The 17,755-nt window shown below is 45.0% G+C and overlaps 1 protein-coding gene across 1 annotated transcript in view; it reads right to left on the bottom strand.

Annotated features, from left to right (window-relative positions):
- Window positions 1-17,755, bottom strand: part of tbc1d17 (TBC1 domain family, member 17) — an 84,529-nt gene that overhangs the window by 26,541 nt on the left and 40,233 nt on the right. Inside the window, exons 7-10 of the mRNA XM_063062906.1 lie at window positions 16,044-16,217; window positions 9,630-9,761; window positions 1,890-1,993; window positions 171-265 (exon numbers count right to left, since the gene is read on the bottom strand). Of these exons, the coding sequence (XP_062918976.1) occupies window positions 171-265; window positions 1,890-1,993; window positions 9,630-9,761; window positions 16,044-16,217 (505 nt within the window). The remainder of the gene's footprint in view (window positions 1-170; window positions 266-1,889; window positions 1,994-9,629; window positions 9,762-16,043; window positions 16,218-17,755) is intronic.

Below are 17,755 nucleotides of genomic sequence, written 5' to 3'. Positions count from 1 at the left end.
GGTGACAGGGGTCAAAGAGATTGTTGGGTGGTGGTGGGGGGGGTGAAAGAAATTGTTGGATGGACGGGAGGGATCACTGACAATACAAAGGCACCTGCGTATGACGTGCCTCTGATCTCTGACTACGGTAGAAGGATTTGAAAGTTTGCTCCTCTCTCTGACAAACTCACCAATCAGACTCTTGTATGCCCGTAGCAGGGAGTTCCGACGTTCCTGATCCTCTGTCACTGATTTCCACTGCAGTTTCATCCGGAAATATTCATCTCTATAGAAATCACCGATAGTTTATCTTTCCTGTTGCACGGAGTGGAACAGAACTTCTGCGGATGCAACTTACTTTCTTGGCGGGATTGGACGACCATGTGTGAGTTACAAGGATTAATAAAGGCAGCTCTGTACAGGGATTCAAGCACACCATGGCCAGATAGAAGTACAGCAACACCATCCCATATGGCTCTCAGCTCATTACTATCTGGTTTAAAAGGCTCTTTGTATTATCAGTTACACAGCAAGATTCCTCCTGTTCTCCGTTCTTCATCCCATGTCACCTGTAACCAAGATCTCAGTACTCCTCGAAAACCTTAAGTATATGTAATGTTGAGGCTTTAGTAAGCACTGGTGAGGCCTCACTTGGGGTGTTGCAAACAGTTTTGGGCCCCTTATCTTAGAAAGGATCTACTGACACTGGAGAGGATTCAAAGAAGGTTCACAAAACCGATTCCAGCATTGAACGGCTTGCCACATGAAGAGCGCTTTTTGGCGGGATTGTTCTTGAATTCAGATGAATGAGGGGTGACCTAATTGAAACCTATTGAATGGTGAAAGGTCTTGATAGAGTGGATGTGGAGAGGATGTTTCTTATGGAAAGAGAGTGTCGGGCCAGAGGACACAGCCTCAGGATAGAAGGGAGTTCCTTTAGAACAGAGGAGGAATTTCTTTAGCTAGAGACTGGTGTATCTGTGGAATTCTTTGCCATAGGTGACTGTGGAGGCCAAGTCTTTATGTATATTTAAGGCAGAGGTTGATAGGTTCTTGCTTAGTCAGGGCATGAAGGGATATGGGGAGAAGGCATGGGATTGGGGCTAACAGCAAAAATGAATCAGCCATGATGAAATGGCGGAGCAGACTCGATGAGCCAAATGACCTAATTTCGCTCCTATATCTTAACGATCTTATACTTCCAATCACTTAGACCCTCTCATAGTATCTCTTTGATCTGATGGCATTTCTGTTACAGAGAGCTAGTGTGCAGTCCTATAAGATGCCTTCATCCACCAGGCGGCATGGTTGCATTGTGGTTAACGCAGTTAGTTGATAGTGCCAGCGATCACTGATTCCAGTCGCTATCTGCATGGAATCTGAATATTCTCCCCATGGTTTCTTTTGAGTTTCCCTGCCCCACATCCGGGTTACGGTTAGTAAACCACAAGCATGCTATGCTGGCATTGGAATCGTGTTCCCTCAGCTTCCCTCAGCATATCCTAATTTGATTTGATGCATTTCATTGCACTCTTCCATGTACGAATGAAGCAAATCTTTAAAACAACGTATTAATGATAGTTTTTTGTTAAACCATATCGGAGCCACTTTGCACTGAACTCAGTGGCTCCTGGTGCTTTACAGCAGCTTAGAACTTGCTGGGGCTTACTGCATTTAAGGTGTACATAGTTAGATAACAAAGAGGGTAAAGTTTCAGCCTGTTATCACAAATCAGATTGAAAAATGTGTCCGCGTCCCAATGCATTACTCGTGAATTCCATCAACCCTCCAGTTGCCCTCCCCTGGGAAAACCTCTTGCCCGACCACTCATGCTTCCACACACAAACAACCCCGTTGCCTCCTCTCTTCACTTTTTCCAATGTAGGGTCACAAGTAGAGTTGCCGCTTACGTTTTTTGCTTTACCATAACTTTGCGTTCCTCGGCTGTACTGCCCCAGGGGTAGTATCCCAGCAGGAATTTCCACACTTCCCGACGGATGCTGTGACATAGTCCCTAAGATAAAAGGAATAGGGAATAAATTGGATAGATTTCAAGGGGCTTTGATGAGAGGAATCAACAAGAAATGGTTTCTACTGTCAAGATGACTAGTAACTAGACAGCAACACACATAAAAGTTGCTGGTGAACGCAGCAGGCCAGGCAGATCTCTAGGAAGAGGTGCAGTCGATGTTTCAGGCCGAGACCCTTCGTCAGGACTCACATCTAGACAGTAACTAGACAGCACATCTTTGCTGGCAATGAGGCAATTGACTGTCAATTCCTGATCACCTATGTCCTGCCCACTTAAATACTTCAAGTACTCCTCAATACTGTTGGAATAATGATTCTGAGATTTTATCCCACATAGGATGAAGGATCAGTGATCTGTGTCAAAGTCGGAATAGTATGCACTTCTTAAGGAATTTTATAGATGGTGGCAGTACACAGATATCTTGGTGGAGAGGATAATGGATTTGGGAGGAGGTATGAAAGAATCTTTGGTGGGTTGCTATGGTGATGGCCAAATCACACAATAACAAAGGGATACCGGCGCTCGGCCAGGGGCCGTGGTCGAGTGGTCGGCAACTTGGGCCGGCTCCCCCACCGGACTGAGTTTGGTGAGGAGGGTGGGAGGACACCCAGCAGGACTAAAAACAACAAGACCTGACAAAGGGCGGATGAGCTCCTTGTGAGCCAACGGCCATCTTCCGTGGAAGAGATTAAAGCCTCACCACGTATCTACGAATCGTATGCTAAGGACTTAGAAGAGACATGATGAACTTGGGCGCTGCACCGTGTGCCTGGACCTGCCCAAGGCCTCCGCCTAAGGAAGGGCCAAGCTTGAAGAAGCGGCTGCAGCTGGAAGCCGACATAGCCTCGGGCTTGAGTTCGGCAGGGGCGGTGGCGGGCAGTGCCAAGGCGGCCAGCGAGAACAAACTGGAGGAGAGGCTGTACTTAGTGCTGTCGCAAGATCGAGGAAGATGGAGGTGCATAGCCGCCCACCCCAGATTCGGGACGGCACCGACTGACTGACTGACTGACTGGTGGGAGAAGAAATTAGATTTATTTCTTTTTTAACATTTAAGTAATTTGTTAAGCACTTTTTTTCTGGTAAACAATCATTGCAAGTAATGGTCTGTAACTTCCCTTTGGACTTGGAGGCAATTTGATGTGGCGGAACAAAGGTGAGGCAGTGGGCCCCTCGCTGAGGGTGAGGAAGACCTGAGGTTCAGTCAATTTAGGCACCTGTCCAAAATTGGGAAGGTCAGGTACAGGCTGAGTCAAGGTAGCGGGGTTCAGGCCCACAGTGTATTGAAGCAACTGAACCCAGGGTTTTGATGATGATTTAGGCACTGGGCCAGACTGTAAAGGTCAGGGTTTTGGGACCGGAGGTGAGGGATGGACCGGTTCAGCTCGTTGCTCTGCTCTGCACTGAACTAAGGGTCTGTGGACAGGACTGCCTTTGTTGTCTTCAGTTCAGAACACGATTTGTTTGCGTTTATTGTTTGCATACTTGCTTTTTTAATCTCTGCACATTGGGTGTTTGAGGGTCTTTTTTTAAAAATGGGTTCTTATATAGTTTCTTTGTTTTGTGGCTGACTGTAAGGAGAGGAATCTCAAGAGTGAATAATGTATACATACATTGATATTAAATGTACTTCAAACTTTGAAGTAGAAAAGAAACATGAAAGAAGCTGGGAATTTTTTAAACAAAAAACATAGCAAACTATGACAATCAATGTACCATCTGAAAGGGAAACAAGTGCAAAATCCATAAAAACTGCTGCACCACAGTAGCGTAGCGGTTAGTGTGACGTTATTACAGCTGGGGGGCATCGGAGTTTGGAGTTCAATTCCAGCGCCCTCTTTAAGTATGCACTTCCTTTACGCACGTGGGTTTCTACCAGGTGCTCTGGTTTCCTCCCCCATCCCTAAGATGTACCAGTTTGTAGATTAATTGGACTCTGGTCCTATGATTAGCCTAGGGTTAAATCGAGGGCTGCTGGGCCGCATGAATTGTCGGGCTGGAAAAGAGCCTGTCACCGTGCTGTATCACTAAATAGAACAAACTGGAAAAACGTAAAGCAATGCTAGGCTATGGGAGAGAGCAACAGCCAAAGCTGAAAGCTATGAGACAAAAGGCTTCTATCCTTTCAGAGTTGTGAAGTGCACCCCCCCCCCCACAATGATTTAACAGTATTGTAAACAGAGAACATGGACACTGGGTGCAGAAACACTTGTTATCTCATTAGATGAAGGGGGTCCAAAATTAATGTGAGAAAACAAGATGTCCAAATGTTATTCAAGAAAACTCTTTCACTTGTACAACTTTCAAGCCCACAATATTGCTAAAACACTCCTCAGCCACCAAGGTACTCTGAAGAGCAGCCATAACTCTGCACAGCAGAGTGCCAAATAAGCAATAGTTTGTGATTTAATCTGGTCGGCAGAACAATCAAAGGTAAAGCATCCACTGGTGTAGGGTGTTGGTCTTTACAACCTCCTCTCTTTACTGTGAGCAGTTTTGGGCCTCTTTCTCTGGAATATTACCACGCAGATACAGTACAGGCAGAGACTGGGGTTAAACTCCCTTGAATAAGATTAGGTTCCTGTCCTTGCTTTCTACCTCATTACTCAAGCTTCCTACTCTCATTGAAACCCATCGAATATTGAAAGGGCTCAATAGAGTGGATGTGAAGAGGATGTTTTCTATAGAGGAGGAGTTTAGGACCAGAGGGCACAGCCTCAGAATAGAGGGACAGCCCTTCAGAACAGAGATGAGGAGGGATTTCTTTACCTCCTTAACAGGCCTCTTTAAGCAAAGATGAACTGGCACTGGAGAGGGCCCACGGGAGATTCAGGAGAATTATTCCGGGAACAGAAGGTTTAATGTACGAGGAGTGTTTGATGGCTCTGAACCTGTACCCACTGGAGTTTAGAAGAATGAGGCGTGATCTTACTGAAATCTATTGTATATCGAAAGGCCTAGATGGAGTGGATGTTTCCTGTAGTGGGTGAGTCAAGGACTGGAGAGCACAGCCGCAGAATAGAGGGATGGCCCCTTAGAGCAGGAGTTTCTTTAGCCTGGTGGTGAATCTGTGGAATTCATTGCCACAGATGGATGAGGTCATTCCTGCCTGTGGCCATTAAACTTTACAACTCCTCCCTTGGAGGGTCAGACACCCTGAGCAAATAGGTTGGTCCTGGACATATTTCCTGGCACAATTTACATATTACTATTTAACTATTTATGGTTTTATTACTATTTAATTATTTATCCCCGGGATCGATAAAGTATGACTATGACTAAGTCATTGAGTATATTTAAAGCGGAGGTTGGTAGGATCTTGATCATTGTAGGAGTCGAAGGTTATGGAAAGAAGGCGGGAGAGTGGGGTTGAGAGGGATAATAATTCAACCATAATGGCAGAGTCGACTTGACGGGTCGAATGGCCTAATTCTGCACAGGTGGTTTTATTGTTGACTTTTCTTGTATTACCTTTCCAGGCAGTACATTCCACATTGTCAGAACTTGTTCCATTAAAAAAAAAATCACCCAGAGATCAGGTGTAGAATACGTTCCCTCTTCTTATCAACAGTTGAGAAATACTGCCGGATGAACTCAATCCCCTTTGAGCTGTCTTCTTAGTGTCACCTGGAAACCTTAATGGCTTTCCATCCACGTACCTCCGGATCAATAACTTCAGAGCCTTGAAATTATTGATCTGGAGGCACATGTTTAAATTGAAGCAGAGATGGCAAGGAATTGAAATTCTCTTATATCCAGCATCAGCATTGGTAATCATTAAACAACTGGACTGTTTTAAATATGGCCAACGTGCCAGAGTTCAAACAGCAAGCACTGCAAGACTCGGATAATCCTCGACCGACCACTCAGAAATCCCCATAGTTCTTTATCCACAAGACATACGAGCATATGATGTTGCTATACTGCGGGCCGGTGGTGATGTGAGAATCCAAAAGTCTGATGAACGATTGATACAGAGCACCTCGGTGCCTTAACTGGAAATAAGACCACAGGACAAAGGAGTAGAATTAGGCCATTTGGCCCATCAGTTCCCCTCTGCCATTCCGCCATGGCTGATTTATTATCCCTCTCAACCCCATTCTCCTGCCTTCTCCCCACAACCTTTGACACCCTGACTAATCAAGAATCTATCTGGGTGATAATGTGGTTAACTGGATCAGCAAATTTATGGATGACACCAAGAATGGAAGTGTAGTGGTCAGTGAGGAAGATCATCGAAGTTTGCAGCGGCATCTGGACCGGCTGGAAAAATGGCAGATCGAACTTAATACAGGCAAGTTGCACTTTGAGAGGACTAACCAGGGTAGGTCTTACACAGTCAGCGGTAGGGCACTGAGGAGTGTGGTAGAACGGAGGGATCTGCAAATACAGAGCAATAATTCCTTGAAAGTGGAGTCAGAGGTAGATAGGGTCGTAAAGAAAGCTTTTGGCAGATTGGCCTTCATAAATCAAAGTATGAGTACAGGAGATGGGATGTTTCGTTGAAGTTGTATAAGACATTGGTGAGGCCTAATTTGGAGAATTGTGTTCAGTTTTGGTCACCAACCTTCAGAAAAGATGTAAATAAGGCTGAAAGATTACAGAGATAATTTACAAGGATGTTACTGGGACTTGAAGACCTGAGTTATAGGGAAAGGCAGAATAGGTTAGTACTTTATTCCCTAGAACATAGAAGACCGAGGGGAGACTTGATAGAAGTATACAAAACTATGAGGGGGATAGTTCGGGTAAATGCAAGTATTTTGGTGGCAGGATGGAGGTACGTCTCTACCAAAGGAGGTGTAAGGCACTCCTTCCCTCCACTAGCTTGCAGGTCACCCTTGGACAAGGTGTAGCACCTGCTTAGCCCCCTGATCAGGATCAGGTGAAGCCATGGAAGCAGGTGGTGGATGGTCATATGAGCAGCTGGGGCATGTCACAAGTCCTGGTTATGCAACTGCTGACACCAGGCAGACAATCAAAGACCATGATCTCCCACGTCATACAACACAGCACATAATGATGAAATGCAAGCAGGCTTTTTCCACTGAGCAACACACATAAAAGTTACTGGTGAACGCAGCAGGCCAGGCAGCATCTCTAGGAAGAGGTACAGTTGACGTTTCGGGCCGAGACCTTTCGTCAGGACTAACTGAAAGAAGAGATAGCAAGAGATTTGAAAGTGGGAGAGGGAGGGGGAGATCCAAAATGACAGGATCGTCCCCTCCCCTCCCCTCCCCCTCTCAAATCTCTTACTAGCTCTTCTTTTAGTTAGTCCTGCAAAGGGTCTGGGCCCGAAATGTCGATTGTACCTCTTCCTAGAGTTGCTGTCTGGCCTGCTGCGTTCACCAGCAATTTTTATGTGTGTTGCTTGAAATTCCAGCATCTGCAGATTTCCTCGTTTTTCCACTGAGGTTGGGTGAGACTAGAACTAATGACTAAGGGTGAAAGATAAAATATCGAGAACCTGAGGGGGCACACCTTCACTCAGAGGATGGTGAGAGTTTGGAACAGGCCGGCAGTGGATGTGGTGGATATGGGGTCGATTTCAACAATTAAAAGAAGTTTGGATAAGTACATGGATGGTACATCCATCTACTTACCAAGTACATCTACATCTACACCTCAGACTTCAACTACTACAGAGTCTTCTCATCTTCAGAAGTTTTCGGATGACTCTGCCATAGTTGGATGCATCAGCAAGGGAGATGAGGCTGAGTACAGGGCTACGGTAGGAAACTTTGTCACATGCTGTGAGCAGAATTATCTGCAGCTTCATGTGAAAAAGACTAAGGAGCTGGTGGTAGACCTGAGGAAGGCTAAGGTACTGGTGACCCCTGTTTCCATCTAGGGGGTCAGTGTGGACATGGTGGAGGATTACAAATACCTGAGGATACGAATTGACAATAAACTAGACTGGTCAAAGAACACTGAGGCTGTCTACAAGAAGGGTCAGAGCCGTCTCTATTCCCTGAGGAGACTGAGGTCCTTTAACATCTGCCGGACGACGCTGAGGATGTTCTATGAGTCTGTGGTGGCCAGTGCGATCGTGTTTGCTGTTGTGTGCTGGGGCAGCAGGCTGAGGGTAGCAGACACCAACAGAATCAACAAACTCATTCGTAAGGCCAGTGATGTTGTGGGAATGGAACTGGACTCTCTGACGGTGGTGTCTGAAAAGAGGATGCTGTCTAAGTTGCATGCCATCTTGGTCAATGTCTCCCATCCACTACATAATGTACTGGGTGGGCACAGGAGTACATTCAGCCAGAGACTCATTCCACCGAGATGCAGCACAGAGCGTCATAGGAAGTCATTCCTGCCTGTGGCCATCAAACTTTACAACTCCTCCCTTGGAGGGTCAGACACCCTGAGCCGATAGGCTGGTCCTGGACCTTTCATAATTTACTGGCATAATTTACATATTACTATTTTCTAATTGTAATATTACTATTACTATTTCTATTAATATTTATTATTTATGGTGCAACTGTAACAAATACCAATTTCCCTCGGGATCAATAAAGTATGACTATGACTATGGGAGGGGTATGGAGGACTCTGGTCCAGGTGCAGGTCGAGGGGAAGAGGCAGAATAATAGTTAGCATGGACTAGACAGGCCAAAGGCTTTGCTTCTCTGCTGTAGCATTCTATAACTCGGTGACTACGACTCTATGACTTCTAAGAGTTTATGTTTCAATATCCTCTTAAACTTTTAAACTTCTTTGCCTCAAGACGGTAGAGCTTGCATTCATCTCTTGAGAGAACAATTCAGTGAACACACTAGAGAGAGGCAGCACAAGGTCATTCAATTCCTTGTGCCTACTCTGTAATTCAATCAGTTCTTTTACCTCAGTGACATTTTTTTTTACCTCCAATCACAAATCCCTCAGTTGGCAGAACATTTAAAAATATTTTGGGTTCTGAACCACAGAACCACTTGCACTTTCTGCAGCATGCTCTATTCTTAATACAAGATCCAATCAAAATTACTCTACTCTCAGTGGCCAGTCGATGAGGTACGCCTGCTTGCTAATCAGCCAGTCATGTGGCAGCAACTCAATGTACAAAGGCATGCAGACCTGGTCAAGTGGTTCAGTTGTTGTTCAGAACAAACATCAGAATTGGGAAAGAAAAGTGACTTTAACCGTGGAATGATTGTTGGTGCCAGATAGGGTGGTTTGAGTATCTCAGAAACTGCTGATCTTCTGAGATTTTCACACACAAGTGTCTAGAGTTTACAGAGAATGGTGGGAGAAACAAATAACATCCAGTAATACAAGGTGAAAATGCCTTGATAATGAGAGAGGTCAGCGAACAGGGGCAAACTGGTTCAAGCTGACAGTAACTCAAGTAACCACCCGTTACAACAGTGGTGTGCAGAAGCACATCTCTGAATGCACAACATATTGAACATGCAGAAGACCACGAACACACACTCAGTGGCCACTTTATTAGGTACAGGAGGTACCTCATAAAGTGGCCACTGAGTGCAAATTTCTGTTTTATTTGTGTTATCAACCTGCAATTAAGACAGGTAAATGATACTTTGCAATAATGGCATGAAATGTTTTAGACGTAAATACGGAATCTGATAATGAATGAATGAAAGAATCTACCTACTCCTTTAAAAATCTTCTTCTTCAGTTCCTCCACATCCCGAACTCTTCCTTCTGGGTCCAGATGTTTCGCCCACTCTGCAGCCGTTAGAGTCTCCTGCCGCTGCACTGTCGGTCTCTGGCCAAGATCAGCTTGCTAGTAAGAAGGATATAAAGAAAAAGTTTGAGGTGTGTATGTGCGGAACCTCTGCTTTAAGTGATCTTTACTTAGAAATACAGCGCAGTAACAGGCCCCCTCCAAAGGGGCCCACAGTGCCCAGTTACACCCATGCATGCCTTTAGAAAGCGAGGGGAAATTGGAGCACCTGGAGGAAACCCAAGCAGTCACGGGGAGAACATTCAAAACTCTTTATAGACAGTGGCTAGATTTGAACCCACATTGCTGGCACACTAACTGCTATGCCACCCAGATCATGCGAGATTTCTATTTGTGCTTCATATTACTCAATACACAGCACAGAAATAACTGTTAGGCCTTTTAGGTCAATACTGATGTGTAGGTTCCACATCAGTCAGCACCCGCCCCGCCCCACCCAATCTACATTCCTCCTGTCACCTACCACCTTGCACTTCTTTCTCCCCTCCCCCACCTTCTTACTCTTACCACTGTGAGGGAATCCTGAAGTACCACTATTAACTGTGCTTTTGAAAAGAGAGTTATTTACCATCGATAGCTTGTTTGGAAAAGAGAGAGAGATGAAGACTAACTGTTGGACTGTCACTTTAAGAACTGGTTAACTTTTGGATGTCTGCTGAATTGGAGAGAGATGGCACCGAGCAGCTTGAAAGTTGTTATGGTGACCGAGGGCAGGTTGTTGACACTTTCTTCAAGGATTTTTGCCTGCTTGCATTTCATCACAGACAAAGGAAGGAAGGAGTATTTGAATGACAGTTGATGCTCAGTACAGGAAGATAAAATAGGAGGTCAGATGATACAGACCTCAGACACATGTTCGGATACTGAATGAGCATTGTTGTGCCCGCAGGAAAAGTAGGTTTTCGAGGATCGATCAGGCAAATCGATCCATCGCTCTTGCAGTGGAAAGAGGAAAAGGGTTGACTGGTCGGGAGTTGTCCATGTGTCCACCCTCGCCTGGGGGATAGCTCCACCACAGAAAACCGGTCCCCTTTGTTAAAGTCACAGCCGGTGACTTTTAAAGGATTTCGAAGGACAACGAAAAGATCGATGGCGTTAGCTCACCTGAAGACTCAAATCTCTCCCTCTCTCTCCATCACTACTCAACTCAACTCAATACCACAAACTGAACTGAACTTTACTCATCATCGTAAAACTATCTTTTTATCCCTAGGCTTAAAGAAGCTTGGTTTTTCATACATATATTTCCACACTTACTGATATACTTACATATACATATATATATATAAAATCATTGCTAACCTGTTTGATTTATCTACACTTATATTACTGTACTGCGTAGTTACTAATAAATATTACTAGCTTATAGCAATACTAGACTCCAAAGTGTTTTCCATCTCTGCTGATTCTTTATCCCCATCACAGGGTACGTGACACCACCTCTTAATTTCCCCTCCTGATGAAGGGTCTCGGTCTAAAAAGTCAACCGTCTACTCCTTTCCATTGATGCTGCCTGGCCTGCTGGGTTCCTCCAGCACTTTGTGTGTGTTGCAACATCCCCTTTGCCTTGTTTTTGCAGCTGCATGGACCTACCGTTGCTCTGAGCACTATTTTGTTTTAAAAATACAGCCCGAAAACTGCGCGACACTTTAATAAAACATTCACGGACCCCTTTCTTAATAGTATTGGTCCACGGCATTAAAACAAAATGTTGAGATTGCTTGAGATAGAAGAAAATTCCAGCTGTGCAGCAACAAAGGCTACGTGCGTGGCAGCATTTCAGTTATCGCGCAGCTTGGAGGAAACAGTGCACCCAATCAGATTATTTCTATGTTTCTGTAAGATGTTGACCATTCAGCCTTTCCAACTGTTCTGTCACTAACTTTCCCTGTAGCCCATTCTGCCCCCATTCGCATCAACATCCATAAGATATAGGAGCAGATTTAGGGCACTTGGCCCATCGAGTCTACTCCACCATGACAGATCCATTTTCCCTCACAGACCCAATCTCCTGTCTTCTCCCCATATCCCTTTATGCCCCGACTCATAAAAAATCTATCAACCTCTTCCTTAAGTATGTCCAGTGACTTGGCCTCCACAGCTGCCTGTGGTGATGAATTCCACAGATTCACTACCCTCTGACTGAAGAAATTGCTCTTCACTTCCATTCTAAAAGGACACCCCTCTATTTTGAGGCTGTGGTCTTAGACTCTCCTGCCATAGGAAATATCCTCTCCACATCCACTCTGAGGCCTTTCAACATCCGATAGGTTTCAATGACATCACCCCTCTTTCTTCTGAATTCCAGTCAGTAGAGGATCAGAGCCATGAACACTCCTCATATGATAAGCTTTTCAATCCCAGAAATCCACATTCCCCACTTGCCATCAAGCTTTTATCCCTTACCTGCACACCAAAGGCAACTCCCAGTGAACAATTATCTTATCTATCAGCACGTCTTTGGTCATGTGGTCAGACAGCTTCAGGTTAATACAGTACAGAAACCAGCACAGCTCATTCATACTGACATAGGTGCCTTCCTCAGCTGGTCCCATCTACCTGCATTTGAGCCGAAACTTTCTCGTCTACAGTATTAACCCATCCGAATGTCTTTAAAACACTGCAGTTTCTACCATTCCCTGTGGCAACGCTTTGGCTCTGTAAATGTGTAGCTCCAAACGGACTGCACTGGAGGTCAGGATCAAATCCAGGGAGAGTTGATGGAATTGCTGAGGTAGCAGCCCTACTGTGCTAGTCCTGCCAAATTTTGACTATTTGATATATATATTCTGATTTTCTGCATCAAGAGTCAGGAAGAAGATGGCATACCGGGCAGCAAGAACATGAGGCGATACAATTGCGTAAGTGTATCGCTGCGGCAGGGCCCCGGTCCAAATGCGAGGCACGATCGGCTATTTGGTCAATTTAAACGCTGGCCTGGAGAGACTGGAAAGGCCGGAGAGGAGGATTGGGACGGTTTTGCGTTGAGGTTGTGAGACTGCCCCGGCTGCTGTGCTTCGTGTCTGAGAGCTTTGCAGCAATTTGCCCCACAAATATGATGAACTGAGACCGAGGCTTTGGGGCTACTCCGCTTGCTCTGGGGACTTGGACTCAATTTGGTTCTGAATGCCATTGCTTGCTTTGATTGTTTGTATGATTTGTGTTTTTTTTCCTTTCTCTGCGCATTGGGGGTTGGTCTTTACTTTTTTTTAAAATTGGATTCTTTCAGGATTCTTGCTTTGTGGCTACTTGTAAGCAGAAAAATCTCAAGGTTGTATAATTTATACATTATTTGATAATAAATTTACTTTGAATCATTGAAAAATCAGCATGTTGCTAGAGTGAAAGGATTATAGAGCCTGGGATCTTCATCAATACGAGACTGGAGAAGAGAAACTAGACTTTAATTATGCATGTTAAACAAGTATATGAGTATTCGCCTGCTACACATCTGGTTCCAGTGACTTCAGATGGACTAAATGTGCAGACTGCAGTTGATGTCAATCCATCAATTTAACACTGGTGATCAAAGATGCATTTCTCGTCCTGTATCTTCACTACTGTTAACGCAGCTTTCAAACAGTAACACACTCACAATGCAGGACTCCCTATCTCTTGCAGACCAGCAATATGCAGCACTATAGACATTTTAAAATTTATTGAACAATAATTTCAACTAATACCGGCTGAGAGGGAACACAGAACAGCACAGTTCTGGCACTTCAGCTCACGATGGTATGCCGATCTTTTAACTTACTCTAAGATCAATCTAACACTTCCCTTCCCCTAAAGCCCTCCGTTTTTCTTTCATTCAGGTACCCAGACATCCCACCTCTCCCGGAAGTTCCGGGAGTCTCCCGCATATTAATAGTGGCTCCCTGATGCCCGTAAATTATATACAGTATCCCGGAAATCAATTTTTTTGATAGAGAGATAGAGAGATAGAGAGATAGAGAGATAGAGATAGAGATAGACAGAGAGAGAGAGAGAGATAGAGATAGACAGAGAGAGAGAGAGATAGAGATAGAGATAGAGAGAGAGAGAGAGAGAGAGAGAGAGAGAGAGAGAAATCGAGAGAGAGAGAACGCGCACCATGGCAGTGTGTTCCAATACAAAACGTATGTAACCCCAGATTACACTAAAGTGCACCCCTGCCTAATAGGGGTCAAAAATAATGACAGTGTTGCTCGCTGCACTGTTTGCAACAGTGACTTTTCTATTGCCCATGGTGGGTTAAGACTGTAAAAGACATGTTGAGGTGAGTTTAACAGGTGTCATTCGTTTATTAGCATAGCTAACGTTATTTAAACTAGCTGGCTAGCTGCTAAGGAGCTACTCTATTGCAGACATCCCACCTCTCTCGGAAGTTCTGGGAGTCTCCCGCAAACTGATGGTGCTATCTCCCTGAAATGAGCGTTTGCAGGGTGGGATGTCTGATGTACCTATCTAAGAGACTCTTAAATGTCCCTAATACAGAGGTTCCCAACCTTTTTAATGCCATGGAGCCTTACGTGGACCCCAGATTGGGAACTCCTGCACTAATGCATCTGCCTCTATGACAACCCCTGGCTGTTGTTCCACACACCCACCACTCTGTGTAAAAAAAACCTATCCCTGACATCTCCCCCACACTCTCCAATTACTCTGAAATTATGCCCCTCGTATTAGCCATTTCCACCCTGAGAAAAAGTCTCCAGCTGTCCATTCTATAAATGCCCGTAATCATCTTACACATCTCTCATCCTCCTTCACTCCAAAGTACAGCCCTAGATCACTCAACCTATCCTCATAAGACATAGTCTTTAATCCGAGCAGCATCCTGGCAAATCCCCTGAAATTTCCAACATACCGTTGCTGCCTGTAAGGAGTTTGTACGTTCTCCTTGTGAATGTACCCACAGTCCAAAGATGTACCGGTTGGTAGGTTAATTGGTCAATGCAAATTGTCCCGTGATTAGGCTCGGGTTAAACTGGGGGATTGCTGGGTAGTACAGTTCAAAGGGCCAAAGGGCCTATTCCGCACTGTGTCTCAATGAATTAATACATAAATATGTTGTTATCTCAAGAGATGAGGCCACTCTCAGATAGGAGCAACCCTCATATTGTCTGGGTAGGCTCCAACCCAATGGGATGAACAGTGATTTCTCCAACTTCCAGTAATTTCTCCCTTTCTCCACTCCCCATTCCGGCTCCCTTCTTTTCTCACCAGCCCATCACTTCTCCTGGTGCCCCTCCTCCTTCCCTTTCTCCCGTGGTCCGCTCTCCTATCAGTTTCCTCCTTCTTCAGCCCTTTCTCCCTTCCACCTATCACTTCCAAGCTTCTTACTTTGTTCCCACCCAACTTCCTTCCCTCTCACCCGGTCTCACCTTCCGCCTGACAGCTTGTACTCCTTCCCCTCCCCCACTTCTTTTCCTGGCTCCTTCCCCCTTCCACTCCAGTCCTGATGAAGGGTCTCAGCCCGGAATGTTGGCTGTTTATCCCTCTCCATAAATGCTGCATGACCTGCTGAGTCTTTGCAGCATGTTGTGTGCATTGCACAGAATAGGTTGTTAGACTAAGAGAAAACTAACCGAGAGCCTAAACACCAGCATTATCCTACTGGCCATTTCTGTGCCGCAACATGAGAGCGAAGGACAAGAAGCAGAGACTTTCCAATATCACTTTTACTTTATAAAAAAATACAGCACAGAAAAAGGCCCTTCGGCCCATCTAGTCTGTGCCGAGCCATTTAAGTTGCCTACTCCCATCGACCCGCACCGGGACCATAGTCCTCCATACCTCTGCCACCCAGGTACCTATACAAACTTCTCTTAAATGTTGAAATCGAGCCATTTGTGCTGGCAGCTTGCTCCACACTCTCACGGCCCTCCGAGTGAAGTAGTTTCCCCTTAAACATTTCACCCTTAACCTATGACCTCTAGTTGTAGTCCCACCCAACAGTGGAAAAAACTTACATTATGGGGGATATAATGATATAAAGATGTACATTTGCTGGTCTCTGCTAACCTTGTCACCACCTTACAAACTTACATGGTGTCGCAGTGGTTAGTGCGGCACTATTACAGCTCAGGGTGTCGGAGTTCAGAGTTCAACGCCGGTGTCCTCTGTAAGGAGTTCTCCATGGAGTGTGTGTGGGTTTTCTCCCGATGCTCCGGTTTCCTCCCACAGACCAAAGACATACCGGGTAGGTTAATTGGCCATTGTAAATTGTCCCGTGATAAGATTGGGTTTAAATCGGGGTTGTCAGGTGTCGCTGGGTGGTGCAGCTTGAAAGGCCTATTCCGGTTTGTAACTCCAAATAAATAATATATGCCAACTTACGCAGCTGATGACCTCGAAGCCTGGCTCATCCTGCTGGTCTATGTCTATCCCCGTTGCCGTCTCACGTATCGGACGATGGCGGGGACCATCTGGGGGCCGCAGAGCATCACGCAGGAAATTGGTCACCTTGGAAAAGCTGCCAAAAGTCGCAGCGTAAGGGTCGTGTATGAAACGCTGCAGGAAGAAAGAGCAATGCTGAATGTTTTCACCTAGAATCACTGAGTGACACACAACAACTGAACCAGCCCTCTTTGAGATACATGCCCTCCTGGCCCTTTGAGTTATGCTGCTCTAGCAAACCCCCATTTAACCCTTGCCTAATAGTAGTAATCAATTAACCTACTAAGCGGTACATCTTTGGACAGTGGGAGGAAACCAGAGTACCAGAGGAAAAGCCACACATTTTATAGGGTGGACATACAGAGATTCCTTACAGAATGGCGCTGGGATTGAACTTTGAACTCTGGAACGCTCAGAGCTGTAATAGGACCGCGCTAACTGTTAAACTACCATGCTGTCCTCTTGTGTACGGCCCCAATCTCTTGCACTTTTCCGATTCCCCTATCAGTGCCCCAGAGGGTTGTAACTAAAATCCATGTGATCAATTTCTTCAGGGATTGGTGGAGAGGGATTTCTTCATATTGGAGAGGGTAAAATGAGAGGGTTAGATTTTCAAATTGGAGGGGGTCCTGAAGAGGCTCAGGAAAATGACTCCAGGAATGAAAGAGTTAATGTATGAGGAGCGTTTGATGTCTCTGGGCCTGTGCTCACTGAGTTTAGAAGAATGGGGGTGGGGGGTTCTCATTGAAACCTATTGAATACTGAAAGGTTCAGATGGAGTGGATGTGGAGAGATTGTTTCTTCTAGTGGGAAAGTTGAAGACCAGAGGGCACAGCCTCATAATGGAAGGACGTCCCTTTATAGAACAGAGATGAGGAGGAATTTCTTCAGCCCGAGGGTGGTGGACCTGTGGAATTCATTGCCACAGACGGCTGTGGAGCCAAAGTGATTAGGTATATTTAAAGCAGAGGCTGCTAGGTTCTTAATTCATTAGGGTGCCAAAGGTTAAGACAGAAGAATGGGATTGAGAGAGATAATAAATCAGCCACGATATGATGGCAGAGCAGACTTGGTGGGCCAAAGAGCCCAATTCTGCTCCTATGTCTTGTGCTCTTATGGATTGAAAAAAATGTGTCTATATTCACTAAGGTTTGGTAGAATGTGAATTAAACTGAGTACCCCCTCCCCTCCCCCCATCACACACATAATGAGAGAGCCCAAGAACAGCCATATTGGTTCAGAATCAGGTTTATTATGACAGATACATCGTGAAATTTATTGTTTTGCAGCAGCAATACATCAAATATACTACAAGTTCAAATAAAAAATATATACAAAAAATTAAATAACCAGGTGAAAAGAGTGTTCAAGGGTTGTTGCTAATGATGTTACTAATCAATTGAAGAAATTACAATGGATATTTTACTCTGTTTTCCTTGTCCTGGAAGTAATTTGTGACGTATATAAATGACCTGGATGAAAATGTAGAAGGGTGGGTTATTAAAGTTTTGCAGATGATACAAAGATTGGTGGTGTTGTGGATACCGTGGAAGACTGGCAAGGAATAAAACGGGATATAGATCAGTTGCAGACACGGACAGAGAAATGGCAAATGGAGTTTAACCCAGATAAACATGAAGTCTTGTACCATG

The sequence above is a fragment of the Mobula hypostoma genome, chromosome 11 (genome assembly GCF_963921235.1).
Source record: "Mobula hypostoma chromosome 11, sMobHyp1.1, whole genome shotgun sequence".
Lineage (NCBI taxonomy): Eukaryota > Metazoa > Chordata > Chondrichthyes > Myliobatiformes > Myliobatidae > Mobula > Mobula hypostoma.
The sequence above is the reverse complement of the archived record's forward strand: the minus strand, read 5'-3'. Positions and strand labels throughout refer to the sequence as shown.